This window comes from Sciurus carolinensis, chromosome 3, assembly GCF_902686445.1.
Source record: "Sciurus carolinensis chromosome 3, mSciCar1.2, whole genome shotgun sequence".
Classification (NCBI taxonomy): Eukaryota; Metazoa; Chordata; class Mammalia; order Rodentia; family Sciuridae; genus Sciurus; species Sciurus carolinensis.
In genome coordinates, this window is record NC_062215.1 from 122009326 (window position 1) to 122027922 (window position 18597).

At 39.5% G+C, this 18597-nt stretch overlaps 1 protein-coding gene across 2 annotated transcripts in view; it reads left to right on the top strand.

The window, feature by feature from the left end:
- Positions 1-18597, top strand: part of Itga6 (integrin subunit alpha 6) — a 75144-nt gene that overhangs the window by 38171 nt on the left and 18376 nt on the right. For both annotated transcript variants that reach the window (XM_047544616.1, XM_047544618.1), the window contains exons 5-16: positions 392-523; positions 3564-3774; positions 4549-4742; positions 4874-4962; positions 5409-5527; positions 10919-11017; positions 11269-11330; positions 16199-16359; positions 16537-16680; positions 17853-17968; positions 18168-18357; positions 18449-18532. In XM_047544616.1, coding sequence (XP_047400572.1) covers positions 392-523; positions 3564-3774; positions 4549-4742; positions 4874-4962; positions 5409-5527; positions 10919-11017; positions 11269-11330; positions 16199-16359; positions 16537-16680; positions 17853-17968; positions 18168-18357; positions 18449-18532 — 1601 coding nt within the window. The remainder of the gene's footprint in view (positions 1-391; positions 524-3563; positions 3775-4548; positions 4743-4873; positions 4963-5408; positions 5528-10918; positions 11018-11268; positions 11331-16198; positions 16360-16536; positions 16681-17852; positions 17969-18167; positions 18358-18448; positions 18533-18597) is intronic.

Here is an 18597-nt window from a genome sequence, read left to right on the forward strand (position 1 = left end):
ACACTTTTACATTATAGAATAGCAAAATTGATTTAGGATTACAAAGAACATAAAATATCATTTATATCAAGCTCATGTTATCTAAAAATTAGTTTTCTGTAGATTTTGTTGACTAAACACAAACATTACATTTTCCATCTAATTTCATGGCATTATAAAGAAGGTTCATAAAAATGCATGGGGCATTTTTATCAATTATTAGAACAAATTTCATTCACATAAAAATTTACATGAACATGTTTAACAACCTTGAAAGTCACATCTTTCTTTTTCTTTCTCTAAACTTTTCTTCCTATTCTCCATCATAACATGGGGGATGTTTATTAGGAACCATTTGTTTTATTTTGTTTCATCTTCATTTTTTTGTTATTTCACCATCTCATTCCTTTAGGGATTGTTCGAGTAGAGCAAAAGAATAATACTTTTTTTGACATGAACATCTTTGAAGATGGGCCTTATGAAGTTGGTGGAGAGACTGACCATGATGAAAGTCTCGTTCCTGTTCCTGCTAACAGTTATTTAGGTAGGAATGAGTGTAGGTGGCATGCCTACCTTTTCAGACACTGCAATTCTCCTCAGTGAGCCTCCGGGCCCCTGCACTTACAGGCTGAGATAGGCCAAGAGGAGCCAGGGGCCTTGGCTGCAGTTGCTGGAGCTTAATAAGTCTTGGTGGTCTTAAGGTAACCTGACCGCCTGGGAACCTTCTCTTCTGATCAGGGCTCCCTAAAAGTGGGGAGAAAAAAACCTGCAATCACCTAAAATCATCCATTTTCTCACTCGGAAGTCTGTCTCCTGAACGAATGGTGGCCCAAAGAAGGCTGTTCATGTGGCCAAGAGAAAATGTCTGGGTGTTCACAATAGGCTGATCTGCTTTCCCTCTGCCTTTGAAGCCTTTTTCTAGAGATCCTGACTTACAAAGTTACTCTTAAGTGGTAGGTCAAGACCTCCGGGTCCTTCCTCTGTGATTGCCATCCTTTAGGGGTTGGCCCTTGTATCTGGATTGGAGCTCCCATGTCACAGGGCCCTGGCGGGTGGCACAAGGCCTTCTGGGCTGAGGGTGGGCGGGACTGCAAAAGCAACTCGGAGGACCCCCAGATTGTGTCTAAGTGCCAATTCCTTAACTCCTGAAGCTTGTTTGCATTACTAATGGGCGTCCTAAATTATTCCTGTGCATTATGGTAATTACACAAAGGCTTTTAAAAGCTTTAATTCTTGGTATGAGTTGACATAAAGAATAATTACTGTGCATTTCTTGGAAAAAATGTAAAAAAATCTTCTAAACCTGAATAGTAACCTATTTTGAGAAAGACAAAAAGTACCCATATGTTAGAGATATTATTGAAACAATGGAAGGTTTAAAAAGAGGGGAAAACCTAGGGTATAGATACATAAATAATTTGAAACAATTGTGCTAGTAGACATACCCTAAGTTGTACTGAATGTGCACATATGTATGAATGGTACTATTAAATACTTAGATATGTCTTGCTCTTCCCAAAGAAAAACTTGCTATGAAGGTATGAAAGAGGGAAAAATTATGCTTACTGTTTGTGAAAAACTCCTTGTGTGTTATATCTGTAAAATAAGTATTACTGTCCCCTTTTCTCTTAACTGCTGAGTGAGACTGTGGATCAGGAAGCTTAATTTTCTAACTCAAGGCCACACCATAAGTAATCCCTCAGCCAAGACAAGAAACACTCCTGAAAATGATGAAGCTGGGGAGCAGCTAGGCATGTAAATGGTCTGCTGGCATCCTTGCAGGACAGGAAGGGAGCTGGGGGTCAAGGGTTTGTAGCCTTAAGTATTAAACATGGGTTTTCAAGGTGAGTAGCAACAAAAATATTTTATTGGAGGCTATGTTAACCAATAGCCTTTCTTTAGATGCATTATTTAGGGATTATTTATAATGAGGAGTGTTTAATTTTAATCATTCTGGTCAAGAAACCAACATTTTGGCAGTTATGACAGACGCCTATGGATTTTATAAACATAGTTGCTGTCAGACATATGAAAATATGAAGCATTTTTTTAAACACATTTGCCACTTTTAGAGTGGATTTCCTCCAAAGTGAATGTCTGAGAAAGAAATTATTTCATATTACATTTCACTTGTCTGTGCTGTGTGTGAAGCTGTCATTGAAGAGAAGAGTGGGTTTGGGAATACAGTGATCTGCCTGAGGTCTGGGGAGCTGGCGGGGAGGGCAGCTCGCTGGATTTGGTGGCAGGCTCATCAGCCAGCCAGAATGACAGCGGCGCTCCTGCCTCTTACCAAGCATAATGATTTTTTTCTTCAATCTCTTCCGTTCCGTGCATGTGTACAGGCCTGCTGTTTTTGACCAGCATTTCCTATACAGATCCTGATCAGTTTGTTTATAAAACACGGCCTCCCAGGGAGCAGCCTGACACATCCCCCGATGTGATGATGAATAGCTACCTAGGTTTGTGACCTCTGAGATGACAAATAAATTGTCTTGGTCATGGTCATTTAAAAATTTTTTTGATCCATACAGAGCATAAATCTTTTTATTTTCTATTTCATTTCAAGTGAAGCCCACACGAAAAGCATGCCATTGGTTGAGGCTCTGCTGCCAGATGGTTTTCAGAGCTGGATTCAATTATATCACCCTATTCTAAACTTGTGGCTCATCATATTTTTCAACTCACAATTTGAGAACTGCAACAGTAGTGGTGAAGCTTTTCAGAACTAAAGTCCTATAGAAAGGGTGAGCTTATATTTTTCAACATCTGCCTCACCCTTATATAGAAAGATTTTCTTATTTTGAAGAATTTTTATATGGGCGTTTAGTTTTGCTGTCCAGCAAATCTCTGCTTTTGTAATCTGACATCCTATCTGATGCTTTATAATTGGGTATTTTAATGTTTTCTTCTCTTTGAACGAGAATGGAACTGATACCAGTGACACTTTATTCACCTCTATTGTTTCACACAAGGTTCTCAAATACTGTGTATCATCAGTCATGGTTTTGTTTGCATGTTTGTGTTTGAGAACTAAGTTTGTCCAAAATAATGCAGTGCTATCTATGGTCTATTAATGATGCTGGCATTTGTTCTTACCTGATTACCAAGGAGACTGATGAACATGGATTGTGTTCATGTAATGTAGTGATTAATACTTTTACAACAGAACCCTACAGTTTGTGCTCAGCAATGCTACTAGTCAGGTTGTATCCTCTGCATATGATGTAGTGTTCCTGTGATAGCTCAGTATCTGGGTTGCTCTCCTTCTATCAGTTTTAATATTAAAGTAGGGTTTGAACTGATTCTTAAGATTCATGAATACTTCATAATTCAAATGCTAAATAGCATGGGCACTTTTCTTTAAAAGTCTTTAAAACTTACAGAAACCAGAGAAACAGCCCTAGTACTTTGTTCTGTTGTCAAATATCTTAGCTCTATAACTCCCATTATATATATGGTAACTGGGGAGCGGTCAGGAGGAGCCAAGTGGGAAACCAGAAGAAAAGGTAATGATGGAATTTACCGGTGCCATGCACCTCCTGAAATACAGAATTGATGTGAGAGGTTCTATTTTGTTTTTCTAGGCTTTTCTTTGGACTCGGGGAAAGGTATTGTTTCTAAAGATGAGATCACTTTTGTATCTGGTGCTCCAAGAGCCAATCACAGTGGAGCTGTGGTTTTGCTAAAAAGAGACATGAAGTCTGCACATCTTCTCCCTGAGCATATATTTGATGGGGAAGGTCTGGCTTCTTCATTTGGCTATGATGTGGCAGTGGTGGACCTCAACAAAGATGGGTAAGGATGTAGGAGGTGATTTTATATTGTGAATCATGGATGCTTTGACCAACTTCTGTTGTTTTTGAGAATAGCTGTCCTTTAGGTTAGTTGGTATGAAAGATTGTATCTCCCATCAGACTTTTGCCATCCCACCCCATCTTCATCATTTGTATTCATTATCCTACCCAGGGCATAAGATTATACTTTTAATGCTCAGTGTTTACCCATGTCTTGGAAACATGGGTTCATAGAATTAAAACTTGAAAAAAATTTAACTCAGAAAATGACATCTACGTGATACTGTTCTGTGGTTTCATAAGGGGTCCAAGAACATCCAGAATGTCTCCTAGAAAATGGGGATTGGTGACTGGGTGCAGCTCAGTATTGGAGTGTTCACCTAGCATGTACAGGCTCCTGTGTTTAATTCCCAGCGCCACCTGAAAATTAAAAAAAAAAAAAAAAAAGGAACTGGTGACAAAAGTCAATACCTAAATAATCTATGGTAAGCTGGTGCCAGGTAGATGGGTGTGAATATTGGATCTTTGCTGGGAATCCTGCTGTAATGTTTTACCTTGAGGAAGTGATTTTGAGTTTTATCCTCAATAATTTTCTTGGGGTAATTATTACAGGCTACTTTTTCTTTAAAATGTTTTAACCGATGTTACATACAATCTTGATTTGAGGTCTTATTTTGTCTTTTTGTTTGTCTTTAATACTGGGCTGCTTGTCTTCTTCCCAGGCTTGCAGGTCTATTAGCCAATGGTTCATAGTTCTTTCCCCTCATGTCCTTAGGTGGCAGGATATAGTAATTGGAGCCCCACAGTATTTTGACAGAGATGGAGAAGTTGGAGGTGCAGTGTATGTCTACATTAACCAACAAGGCAGATGGAATAATGTCAAGCCAATTCGTCTTAATGGAACCAAAGATTCTATGTTTGGCATTGCAGTAAAAAATATTGGAGATATTAATCAAGATGGCTATCCAGGTAGATAACAAATTGTGAAACAATTATGATTTAATAGGTAGATTATTTGGTTGTTTCAATGAGTGTTTTTATGTCCTCTTATTTTAAAACATTGTATTGGAGTGTTTGTAAAACTGTGGTGTTATCAACAGATATTGCAGTGGGAGCTCCCTATGATGATTTGGGGAAGGTTTTTATCTATCATGGATCCGCAAATGGAATAAATACCAAACCAACCCAGGTAACCTGGATTTCTATAAGTGGAGTCTCAGCAAAAAGCTGATGTTCCAAGACTTTTGGCCTCATAATATAATATTTAAGTTTAAGTGAATTTTTTTACTTACTAGTCTACAATAGTATGAAATTTTCTTTTTTTAAAAAAAGAATGTATTACCGTAGGGAGGATTGATTTCAAATGCTCTGATTGATTTAATATAGTAAAATAGACATAAAAATTTGCTCTTTTATCCTTTGAGATACTATGTAAATCATGAATTTTAAGAAATAAAATGTATGAAATGTTATATGTATATTTGTAATTTATAATTTAATATAACTTACAAGTGAACTCATACTTAAAAAAAAAAAAACAAAAAAACAAAAAAACTTGGGTGTCTTTTTTCAAAGCATAGATAATTGGCTGATTTTGGTGGCCCAGTATCCATTCTGATGTTCTTTGTATTTCAGGTTCTTGAGGGTACAACACCTTATTTTGGATATTCAATTGCTGGAAATATGGACCTTGATAGAAATTCCTATCCTGATGTTGCTGTTGGTTCCCTCTCAGATTCAGTAGCTATTTTCAGGTTTGTTTTCTTTAACTTTGATTAAGAATGTTCTGTAATCAGGTTATACTAAAGTTTTGATCTTTTGAATTGAAATTTGTAATACCTATGCTTAAAGGAAATGGTTTGTATGAATTTTAAAGATATTTTCTTTTCTTTTGAGCTGGGTATAATCATGTCATAAAAATACTTCTGTAAAACGCTGTTCATTTTGAACTAATCGGGAAAAGGTAGGTAAGAATTAGTGAAATATTTTACTCCATAAATACACCTCTGAAACCTTTCTTTTGATGAAAAACAAAACATAATATTTGACAGTACAAAATATGTAAAACAGCTGTTAGGCATCCCATGCCGGGTTCACGGTTTGCTTAACCACACTGTCCTTGGTCATTGACATTGCTTCCCAGTCTCCATCACTATCATGTTACAAGTGGTCACCATCCTTACGTTTGTTCATGCCCTTGATTATTTTCCTGTGACAAACTTCTGAAATTGAAATCACTGTACAGTTGTGAAGACTTGACTCAGTTTCCCTGGCTGACCTCTGGAAAGGCTGTGACTGTGCCCAGCAGCTGCCTTTGAATCTCCTTTCCCCAGAGCTTTCATTGCTATTGAAAATCACTGTTAAAAATTGATTTTTAAAAAATGTTTTATTATAAAAGCAAATTCTTATTTTTTAAATCTTAACACAGAATTATAGCAAGTGTGAGTTCATAAGTATTCCTATCCTCCACAAAACAACTTTTAGCAGTTTTGATTATCTCTGTTTATTTAGAATCTTTAAAGACCACATCACAACTGCTTTTTTCTGGTGTATAAAAATGTCATGTCTTTTGGGTGCTTTTCTTTGTCAATGAAGACACATATACAGACATGTAATGTGACTTAATATTAGTCCATCATATGCAGTCAGTGAATCAGTCCTCAGCTGATAAAAATTTTAGATAGCCTGTGATTTTTATTATAAACAACATACACACACAGTATATTGTTCATGTCTGAGTCATGGGCTCTTGTTTTTTAAGAAAAATTCCTAGAAATAAAACTCCTGGAATACAGGTTTTTTTTTTTTTTTTTTTTTTTTGCATTAGCACATATGCTCTCGGATGAGGTGTTACAATTTCAGTTCATAGAGGGCCTGATTTCTCACAGCCTTACCAGTATTGAACCTAATGCACCTAAGTTTTGCCTGTGTATAAGTGATCTCACCTTTTGATTTAATTTGCATTTTTTGCTAGTGAAAATGAACCATTTGGATGTTTTGTTAACTATTTGTTATTATAGTCATTTTCATTTCTTAAAAAGTAACCTTAGAGAAATGGGTAGTAATGTATGGTGAAACTCTAAATCTGAAAAGCTGCGTCTGTATACTGGGTGCCTTTATTGCCCTGTAGTCTTTTAGAATTCCAGGTATAGAAACAGCCGCCACACCGAAAAGATGATCTCCCAAAGCCCTAGAGATTAGAAGCCAACCCCAGGACAGTTTTTGTTTCTTTGAGATGGGGATCTCATTACATTGCCCATGCTGGTCTTGAACTCCTGGCCTCAAGTGATCCTCCTGCCTCAGCCTCCGAGTAGCTAGAACTATAGATTTGCAACAAAGCATCCAGCTCCCAGGATGCTTCTGAAGAGAGTGTTTTGATACAGTGAAAGAAAAATAATTTTCTGGTTAAATAGCAAGATCTAGGAAAGCCATCTCGTGAAAACTTAAGAACAATAGAAATTAGTTACAGATGGCCAAAGTAGGAGACTTGAAAATAAGTGGCGAAGAATATATGAAGAAGAAACCAAAGTGAACCACGTAAATAATTTAACATGTGACTTGGGAAGGACAGAGCTTGGGGGAGATGATGCTATATTGGTAGTGACTTGTGTTCCCGGTGAGAAAGTCTTGAGAGCCCCTTGACCTTCTGAGCCACCATGCTGGAGAGCAGAGCAGCGTGGCACTGTGTGCTCTCCCAGGTTAATGCACTCGGCAGGGGTTCCCAGCAGTTCTCAGACGGTGCCTTCACGTTTCTCTCTGCTTATACAGGTGTTGGCCTTAAAGTAATTCAACATTTTTAGAAGGTCGACTTTATGACAGTCAACTGTTTTAGCAAGCTTGTTTTTAAAGGCAATTCAAAGTTCTAGTTTGAGGTATAGCCCTCAACTACCAAAGAACACTTGACCTCGTATGCCAAAATCTCATTACCAAGTTTTCCCAATAAGTAGATAACCAAACTTTAGATAAGCATTTTCCTGTCTAGGTGTAATTGATATTTTAATATCCTTACTTTGCTGTCCTCATAAGTAGGTTGGTGATTAAATCCTGTTAACGTGTTCCTCCTTTCCTCATAGATAATGAGAGAGTAAATTTCAAAATCCTTTCATAACAAGAGAACCAATCCTCGTTATTTTTCAAATGAAGAAACTGAGGCCCAGGACTTGATTGAGAGTTTTAAAGCTGGGTCCTTAGAGAACAGAATAGAGCACCTAAATATTTCCAAACTCAGTCCTGGGCATCTTTCCATTAAATTATACTAGTACTTCCGGGTATTTAAACACTGATTAAACGTGAGGCAGACAAGCCAGTAAGATTTGCCTTATGTGTTAGACACATTTTTTCATCACTTGTATATATGGTGTCCTTAAAACTGTGTTGTATGTTTAAAAAACAGAAGTTAAAGTAGGCCTAAGGCAGAAATGTGTTAAAATATTTTAGAATTCATGTCACAGTAATGCATTAATGCTGTGACATGTAAAACACTCTACATCTGTGGCAACTGATTTTAAAATACTTACAAGTAAGGAAAAAAAGTGTAGGTTTTTGCCTTTTAAATATGTTCTCAAAACTCAAGAATATATTGAATTAGTGTCTTAGAAACCAGTAGCTAGCTAAATATAAAGAAAAAAAGGAAAGGAAAATGGAGAAACAGGAAGTGTAGGCAGTATTTGCCCTTTTAGTGGTCCCTGTCTTTGCCCCAATGGATTCGTGCCCTCTCCAGCCCGTACTGTAGATTGAGTCGAACTCACCATTTGGGATTGGAACCCATTTCCCTGTAAAAACACTGTTCTTCAGGATGGCTGGACTTACCACAAGCCCACTAAAAGCAGCCTCGCTGAATCCTCATGAAACCATTGACCTTCTGAGTTCTGGCTGGGGAGTGATGGAAGTGAGGCAGGATCCCCAGTCCACCGTGGACTGGTATTTTTTGTGGTGGTGACAGCCCTGACTCATGGTGACCTCTTTGACTGTCTAGAGCAGGGGAGAATACTTAAGGAGAGAAAAGATGTTTCACATGTTGAGCAGGGCAGAGGTATGATTCCCCACTGCTGAGTGTTTGTGGGCTGGGAGAGAAGGAGAGATGGGAAAAGGTGGAAGGATTTGAGTGTTTGCTCAGTTATTGTGGAGCTGGAGAAGTTGTGTGACTACGCTTTCTTAAGGCTGGGGTGGGATTTTGGTGGGGAGGATGAGGAAGGGCAAATGTTTATAAGAGGGAGATTTAAAAGTTCAGGATTGGCTCTGTTGCTAAAATTCACATACATATGGACTCCTTGATAGCAGCCCAGGTTTAGGTGTATGCTGGTGTAAAATGTGGTGGGAGTGTATTTTGGCAGGATTACCAGAGTTAAAAATTACCTCACCCCAGGAAGAATGACTTTTAATAAATCAGAAGAAGAAATGAAGTAGTGCTGGCAAAAAAAAGTAGAGGAAAAGGAATGCTTTCACTGTGGGTGGAAGTGTAAACTAGTGTCACCATCATGGAGAAACAGTACCCAGGGTTCCTTAAAATAAAAATAGCCTAACAAGGTAGTGCACACCTGCGATTCCAGCTGTTTGGGAAACTGAATGAAGCAGGAGGATCCAAGTTTGAGGCCAGCCTGGACAATGTAGCAAAAACCCTGCCTCAAAACATAAAAATGCCAGTGGTAGGCTGAAACTGTAGCTTGTTGTCAGAGTGCTTGCCTAGCATGTGGAAGGCCCTGGGTTCAACCTCCAGTACCACACACAGGCACAAAAAAGAGTTACAATATGATCTGCAGTCCCACTATTGGGTGTATATCCAAAGGAAATGAAATCAGTATTTCAAAGAGACATCTGCACTTCCATGTTTATTGCAGCAGTATTCACAAGAGCCAAGAAATGAAAACAACCTGTGTCATCAGCTGATGAATGGATAAAGAAAATGTGGCTAGTATATACAATAGAATACTACTCAGCCAATAAAAAAAAAAAGGAAATCCTGTCATTCGCGATTACATGGCTAGAACTGGATATTTTTATGTGTAGTTAAATAAGCCAGGCACAGAAAATTACGTACTGCATGATTCCATTCATGTAGCATCTAAAATAATTGATCTCATGAAAGTTGAGAGTAGGAGGGTGTTACCAGAGGCTGGGGAGCACAGTGGAGAGGGAGGATGGGGAGAAGTTTCTCAGTAGGGACTAAGTTAGTTAGGAGCAAGGAGTTCACATATGTTCTTGCACTGTAGGTTGACTATAAATAATTAAGGTATATTTTATAAAGCTATAAGAAAGGATTTTGAATGTTTTCACCACAAATAAATGATAAATGTTTGAGGAGATTTGTGTACCCTGATTGAAGCATTTCATAGTATACGAGTATCAGAGCATCACATAGGATGCCATAGAATTTTTTATATATTTATGAATTATGTATGTAGAATTATATGTGTGGAATTTTCATATATTTATGTCAGTTTAAATAAATTTAAATAAAAAAGGATTAAATGTACATATTCTTTGACTAAGAAATTCTAGGAATTCTAGCATGTTGGAGGCATGCTAGATGAACTCAAGTGGGTGCATGAGTTTGTGCCATGATATTTGTCAGAACAGAAAGCCTAACAAGAATGAAGCCTACAAATTGGGACCGATTAAATAAAGAACATTGCATTGATATAGTACAGTCATTAGCCATGGAAAAACAACGAATGAGATCTAAGTGTATACATTTGAGAAGACCTCTGAGATGTTAGTGAATGAGGCAAATCAATATATAGAACAATAAGCATGAAAAGCTTCCATTTAGTTGACACTTTATGTATTTTTTACACTTATTAGATATTTGTAACAAACACAGACTGATATATGTCTAGAAGAACATTCAAGGCTACTAGGTTTGACTATGTTAGAGGCATAATATTTGTGCTAAGACTCTGCAACTTGTTGCATGTATTAAGTTTGTAAATTTTAAAATGTATAATATTAAATACTGTATTCTTCAAGTTACCTAAGTTTATATCAACAGCTGTTTGTTTTGATGAGGGGGAGGAAGTCATATGTGCAAACTTTTGCTGTGAGTTTTAGGATGTACCAAGGCAGCTAAAGAGGCCATCTAGTATGTGAATGAATCTCGCCTTCAGGGAAACAAAAGACTGAGCTGTTTTTCACTCCTTTGTCTTCAGGTCCCGGCCTGTGATTAACATAGAGAAAACCATCACAGTAACTCCTAACAGAATTGATCTCCGCCAGAAAACAGTGTGTGGGGCGCCAAGCGGGATATGGTAAGAGTTCCTCCGGGTTCCAGGGAGCCTGGCTCAGTTTCCTCTGCTTTATGATGACCTTGTTGCCCTGGGGAGCTGCAGGGAAGATTAAGGGCATGCTGGGCAAAGGAAAGAGAAATCTGCCCAGTGAGTATATAACATTTTACTCATCAGTGGGCAGCGGGGGGACTGGAGAGCTGGGGAGCGTGTTGTGTTTTTTTCCCCGCTTCAGTAATGCATCTTTTAAGAAATATGTGTTTGATTTTATACAGCCTCAAGGTTAAAGCCTGTTTTGAATATACTGCCAAACCTGCTGGTTATAATCCTTCAATATGTAAGTACCAAGTACATTAAAAAAAATATTCTGTCTCCACCAGATTGAAAGTTCTGCATAAATCACAGAAAAACAAAACTGTGCGGTCCAAAGTGGGTCCATAAATTCTTGTTTAAAGAATTAAGTGTTTCTGTGGTTTCCCCTTTTAATCAAGAGAACGCAGTACAGTGAGGCAGGAAAAACTCTCCATTTGGTCCCCATTTGAATTTTCCAGAGCAGATGGTTTGAGACAGAATGCCTTGAAAAAGTACTTGTATGCTACCACAACGGTTTCCTCCGTTTCTGTCTTTGAAAAGCAGTGTGGAAAATTGGTTTTGTGGTTATGAGGTGGTGGGTGGTGGTTGTAGAAGGAGCCAGAGCAGGGTGTGGCTTCCTTGCCAGTTTATGCTCTCGCCTTCCTGGTCCCCTCTCAGAGGGCAGGACACACAAGCTGTGTATTCCCAAGGCAGCCCCTGCTGGTCTTGAGGGATCAGAGACTGAGGCTCACTTCTGAGGTTCAACAGTATCCCTGACCCCAAGCCCAGGGCAAGTGCCCTAACCTCTGGGTTTTTGTTTTCCATCGTTTAATAGCAATGCCTCTACTAAGAGTGTGGTGGTGACCAAATGAAAATGTGATGAAAGGCAGCTTGTCCTTTGTATTATTCTGCCTCTTTTCTTTGTAATCCAAATAGGATTTTTTGCCACAAATTTTGACATGGCTAATGATGCTGTAAAGTACTGTTGGTAGCTAAGGTCTTCTGTGGTATGGTTTAGTAATAGCTATACCTATAGTTTTGAGCCACCTGATCCAGCTTTAGAGTCTAGGCAAAGTTGTGGGAATTTAAAGAAAATACTTTTCTGCCAGTATGGTGACTCTCGCCTGTAATCCCAGCTCTTAGGGAGTCTGAGACAGGAGGACCACAAGTTCAAGGCCAGCTTCAGTAATTTAGCATAACCCTGTCTCAACATAAAAATAAAATGGGCTGGGGATGTAGCTCAGTGCTTGCTTAGCATTTGTGAGGTCCTAGGTTCAATGCCTAGTACCACAGGGGTGGAGTCTTTTTTCCAAAGAGGAAAAGAATGAGGAAATTTCCATCTGTCAGCTCAGTGTTCTGTAATGTGGACACTACTGAGGGAAGCTTTGGGAAGGACAGGGTCAGTCTGTCCTCATGTCTTTTGCCACCTGAAGTAATCAATTCTTTGAAGTTTTTTTGTTAGTGAAAATATTACTGTTTTTTTGTTTTTGTTTTTGTTTTTTGCGGTGCTGGGGATAGAACCCAGGGCCTTGTGCTTGCAAGGCAAGCCCTCTACCGACTGAGCTATCTCCCCAGCCCTTACTGTTTATTTTCTTTAAAAAAAAAAAAACAAAAAACAAAAAACAAAAAAACCCTTCTAATGTACCAGAATTTAACCTAATTCAAATAAACTAAGCTGGTTCTTTGAAACAGAAACAAATAACCACATTGGGGACTAGGCTGCACAGTAGTGAAGAATCCTCTCACACAGATCATAACTATTTATTTTTTATTTTTTATTTCTTTAATTTTTTTTGATACTGGGGATTGAACCCAGGGGTGCTTAACCTCTGAGCCACATCCCTAACCCTTTCTATTTCTCATTTTTGAGACAAGGTCTTGCTAAGTCATTTAGGGCCTAAGTTGCTGAGGCTGGCCTCAAACTTGTGATCCTCCAGCCTCAGCCTCCTGAGGCATGGTGTGCACCACCATGCCCATTCATAACTGTATTCTTAGGGGTACTTTTAATTCTTATTTAACTTTATCATATAAAGTTTCTTGTAACAGTATTGAATATACCCAGTAAGGAAGTAGAATGAAGATAATGACCTATGATAGCATTCAATAAATTATGAGAAGTAACAGTTTAAATAAACATACTGTTTAACAGTTTTTAGAATGTCTGTCTTTACCCAGTTCTCACTGTTGTAGGCCTGCTTAGCCTTCATCCTTCCAGGTTTTAAGCTGTCCCCAGGTGGTTTCTTCATCTCCCCTTCTGCGTGGCTGCTGCCTGGTCTCTGAAGAGGGACCTGCGGAACTAGTGAGAAGTGCTCTTGATGTGGCACATCCCACTTGTGTGCAGGGGGAGCTGCGGCCTTTCTCTCTGCTCTCCAGGGCGGTCGGCATTTGTTGCACGACTTTTAACAACAAGAAAACGTACACTGTGACTCCTCTGGATCCCTCATCCTCTTGTTATCATTGGTGTTATTCTACCCAAAAGCAGTACCTTACACTTACCCACCTGGAATAATAGGCCTTTTACTTTCTTTGAAATGGATTCAAGAGATAAGAAGCAAGCGATTCTTGGACAGGGAGAGGAAATGGGGAGACATTTTTATTCTGTGCTGATTGTCATCTTTTCTTACCTTCTCAATTTGACTAACAGACGTGAAATCGCATCAGAGCACTCCCTCTCTTAAATTAATCTTTTATGTAAGAGAAATCATAAGCTTTCTTCTAGCTTTAATGCAACATTTGATGCCCTGTGTTTGCTTTGACTGTTCCATTAACCAGGTGCTTACTGATGTCCTGTTATGTTGGAACTTTTTTCTTTGAAGACGTTCAGAGCACACTATTTTTCATTACTTGCACTTCCACATTATTTGGAACTACTAAGTTAAATAGGACTTGCACAAAGCTGCATAACACAAGACATCTAGAACCTCCTCTCAGCATCCCCAAATGTGAGCTTATTATTTGACCAAGATATTTTAACTCACTGGCAGCCTTCAGATGCAGTATTCCATACATACAGATATTTATAACTGAGCTTTAATGATGAGCATTCTGTTTGGCTTCTCCCTCAAAAAAGTCAGCAAAGGTGGCCTGCAGGGATTTTAAGATGAGTGGCTGTCTGGAGGGTTAGAGAAGGTTAGAGTAGGTTTGGTTCATAAACAATTTTAATGCATCCACACCCTCCTGTATTTTTGCTGTGGGGGCAGGTGGTATGTGAGCCTGTGTCTGGTTCATTGTGAAGGTAGAAGGTCACTGATAAAAGGATGGTGTCAAGGCTACAGAGGGCCTCAAATAGAGGAGCATTCCATTTGGAAGCTGTGACTTTTAAGAATTCTTCAGATGGACACAGAAATGACTATTGAAATGGTCAGTGTTTCTAAACTTTGGTCTTATATGTCTGAGTAGCTCTCATTTCGGCATAAGAATAATGTCACTGTGTGTATAGGTGAGGAGCCAGTTACTGCCACTTCTCTTCTATTGGGTACTGTGCTAGTTGCTTGGAATGCAATGGTGAGCAAGACTGATGTGGTTCCTGCCTCTGCTTGGCCCTGCTGTGGAAGACAGGCCACCACAGTGCAGTGGGTGGTGGGGTTGGAGACATGGTGTACTCTGGGGTGCTGTAGGAGGTGTTGGCACAGACTAACTGGAGGAAGCGACATCCAGACTGAGGTCCAAAGGAGGAGTCGGGTTAAGCCAGGGATGGTAGGAAAGGAGGGAATGCAGCCAACTGAGGAAGGGATGGGACCCGTGTAGAAGTCTAGGGGAAGATGAATCCTGGGCATCAAAGCGACTAGGTAAAACTGCCATCTCTTGTGTTTATGGTAGAGTCTTAGAGCTGATGATGCCTCTGTCCCTCACTATATGGCTCCAGCCTCTTTCTTCATCTGCCAAAAAGACTATTAAAATAAATGCTCTAATAAAGGTTTCTTCCAAGCTGAGCATTGCAGTGCACACCTGTAATCCCAATGATGCAGAAGACTGAGCAGGAAGATCACAAGCTCAAGGCCAGCCTAGGCAATTTAGTAAGACCTTGTTTCAAAAGAGAAAAATGAAAAGGACTGGGTAGGTCCAAGGTCCCTTGTGGTTCATCCCCAGTACCAAAAAAATTAAAATTAAGAAAAAATGAAAAAGGTTTCTCCCAACCCTGACATGAATATTAGAATGTCAGTCATTCATTTCCTTCATTTTCTGTGGTGGAGTGTTTTCCTCTGCTGCCTCCAGCCCTTTGCACAGGTTGGTTTGCTTTCCCTGCCAGTGGTTAGTGAGTGCTTAATGAATGTAAGTAATTTAAGTACTAGGCCCTGAAAAACATAGTTAGCAACTACATCCAGTGACCAGATGAAGAATGCATTCCAAAGTCCAGAAATGAGATTTTGATAATCCAAATCCTGGCTTGCCTCCTGGCTCCTTTAGTAGAAGTAATCAAGATCAGGCTGTCCTAGACTGGTGAGGTTGGAAACTAGTTGTTTTGCAGGCAAACAGGCCTTCCAGCCTCTACAAGGAATATCATTTACCATTAATTTTTTTTTTTAAATGAAAAGTGTCACCTGACTCTCAAGACTTTTTATGTCTAATACGTATTATTCTTTTGTTTAGACAACTGTTCTTTATCAGCACGTCTTAAACTTTGATATGTATAAGATCACCTAGGGATGCTGTTAAAATGCAGGTTCTGGTTGAGCTGGCAGGAGATGCTGCTTCCTAGAGACCTTTTTTGAATAGCAAAAGCCTGAGGTCCTTGAAGCACAAACCTTTGAAGGGAAAGAGTCCTGAGGGAGTTTTGGGTGTTTCTAGCTATCCTCAGTATTCTCTGGGTTCCCCAAACCATCCAGAAGCGATTGATTCTTAGTAGCTGCTGTGGGAAGGTTTTGGCTTATTCTCTAGCTCCCCCAGGTGGCCCAGTGGAAATTTAACTTCAAGACATTGCTGGCAGCAGGGGGAAGGAAAGGACATTTTGATTTGAAACATCACAAATCTTTGAAATGTACCTGACCAGGAAATACGGAGAGCAGCAAAGGCAGTGAGAAAAAGTGTTATTCTATGAGGAATTAAAATATTTTAAAAGGAGCTCAACATCCTTGCGGCTGGATGGTGCGCAAATACCCTTTAAGTTAATATGATTTTGTTAACTTTATCTAGCCATTGTGGGCACGCTGGAAGCTGAAAAAGAAAGAAGAAAATCTGGGCTGTCTTCAAGAGTTCAGTTTCGAAACCAAGCTACTGAACCCAAGTACACTCAAGAACTGACTTTGAACAGGCAGAAGCAGCGGGTGTGCATGGAGGAAACCCTCTGGCTGCAGGTGGGGGCTGGGACCATCACTTTGGCTCTTACAGAGGGCAGCAGTTGGGTTTTATGGCCACACACATAGCTTTCGGAAATTGATTCTAGCAACCTAGTAATCAACACACAGTCGTGGTTTAGGAGTCCCCGGCCTGGGTTTTCACCATGGTTAACTGTATCACTGCATGCTTTGCAGGAAAACATCAGAGACAAACTGCGTCCCATCCCCATAACTGCTTCTGTGGAGATCCAGGAACCCAGCTCTCGAAGGCGAGTGAATTCACTTCCAGAAGTTCTTCCAATTCTGAATTCAAACGAACCCAAGACAGCCCACACAGATGTAAGTCTCTGACTATGGTTTTGCCAGAATTGTTGCCATATCATGATACTAAATGCAGTGGAAGCATTGATGACTTTCAAAGTCCCTCCTTTGTATTTAAATCCTTTTTTAATATATGTGAAGTTAATCTCAGAAGACTTGTTTCCCAAATTAGCAATGAATAGAGAAACCTGTGAAATACAATTGGAGGCAAGAGTATTTGTCTTCATTATTTTTGGCCACTATAATTTTTTGAGACTGGCATTGGCAGAGCATTTATTTGCAGATCTTTTTTCCTATAACTGTATGTAGAAAGAAAAACGCATTGTGTTTTACCTTTGGGAACAGTAAGACATAGAAAACAAAATATTGTTAGGATGTTAAAATCATGGAATATCAAAATTCTGCAAGGCAAAGAAGTATTTGCCATGAAATAGTCATTTAGGGTCTAATGCAGCCTAGGCCATCTTAGGAACAAAAATTTACATTATATGGCTTGATGGACACCTCATGGGATCCCCATATGAGGTGGGATCTGTTTGCCTGGGCTTATACTTTTGAATATGTTGTGTGCTTTGATGTTATTGCTTGTTATCAGTCCATATTTCTTGTGTAAATTCCCAGGTTCATAGTTCTGTTAAATATAAAGGAAAGGAGACAGTTTTCCTAATTATTTAGCAATGTGATTATTGAGTTAATTATCAAATACTATGCTAGGAACCCTGCCATCTGCCTTCCTAACCCTAAACTCTCTTCCGTCATCTCCACCGCAGTGCTTATGATACTGGGACCTTCCTCAGCTATCTTACTGTGAGGATCAAGTTTAAATACGTAAACCACGTGTTAGCTGGCACTGTCATTGTTTTTGATAGTTCTTACACGGAGGCTAGAACAGAGGGTATTGATGTCCCCAGTTGACCCGTGATGAAACTTAGATCCTGAAAGGTTCCGTATTGGCCTCAAGTCACACAGCTAAGTAAGTGGCCCAGCCAAGTTTTCTGTGGCTCCACTCACTACCCCCCACTCTGCTGCTTCAGGCTGCCTCCCTGCCTGGCCTGTGTTTTGATAAAGGACCTAGTGGGAATTGAGTATATAGCAAGGTGTGCTTGAATTCTGCCATGGTAATCAGCATGCAGAAAATGGGTTGTATGGGAAACTTTTTCAGACGTCTGTCTGGTTTTGTTTTCCTACAGGTGCACTTCCTAAAAGAGGGATGTGGAGATGACAATGTATGTAATAGCAACCTTAAACTGGAATATAAATTTTGTACCCGAGAAGGAAATCAAGACAAATTTTCGTATCTCCCAATGTAAGAATCACTCTAACAAAACCAACTCAGGTTTCTAGGTGGCCTTTTGTTAAGAAAGGGTTACTGGGACTGGGATTACTGCTCGCTTAGTATGTGCAAGCCTGGGTTTGTTCAATCTCCAGCACTGTCAAAGAAGAAAATACGAGTTACTGTGCATGTATTGATGACTTTCTCTTTTTCTTTGTTGTTTTTTTAATAGTCAGAAAGGCATACCAGAACTAGTTCTAAAAGATCAGAAGGATATTGCTTTGGAAATAACAGTGACAAACAGTCCTTCCAACCCAAGAGATCCCACAAAAGATGGTGATGATGCCCACGAAGCCAAACTCATTGCAACGTTTCCAGACACTTTGACCTATTCTGCTTATAGAGAACTGAGGGCTTTCCCTGTAAGTATTTTCTGAGACTAACTGGGAGGGAAAAACCAACACCATGGGGGCTCTTGATCCTGCTGTGACCTGGGGCATTTTTCTGTTACAGGAAAAACAGTTGAGTTGTGTTGCCAACCAGAATGGCTCACAGGCCGACTGTGAGCTGGGAAATCCTTTTAAAAGAAATTCCAGTGTATGTGATACCTTTACATATTGCGTTTTACAATTCTAAATACCATTTAAGTGCCCATGTGCTTG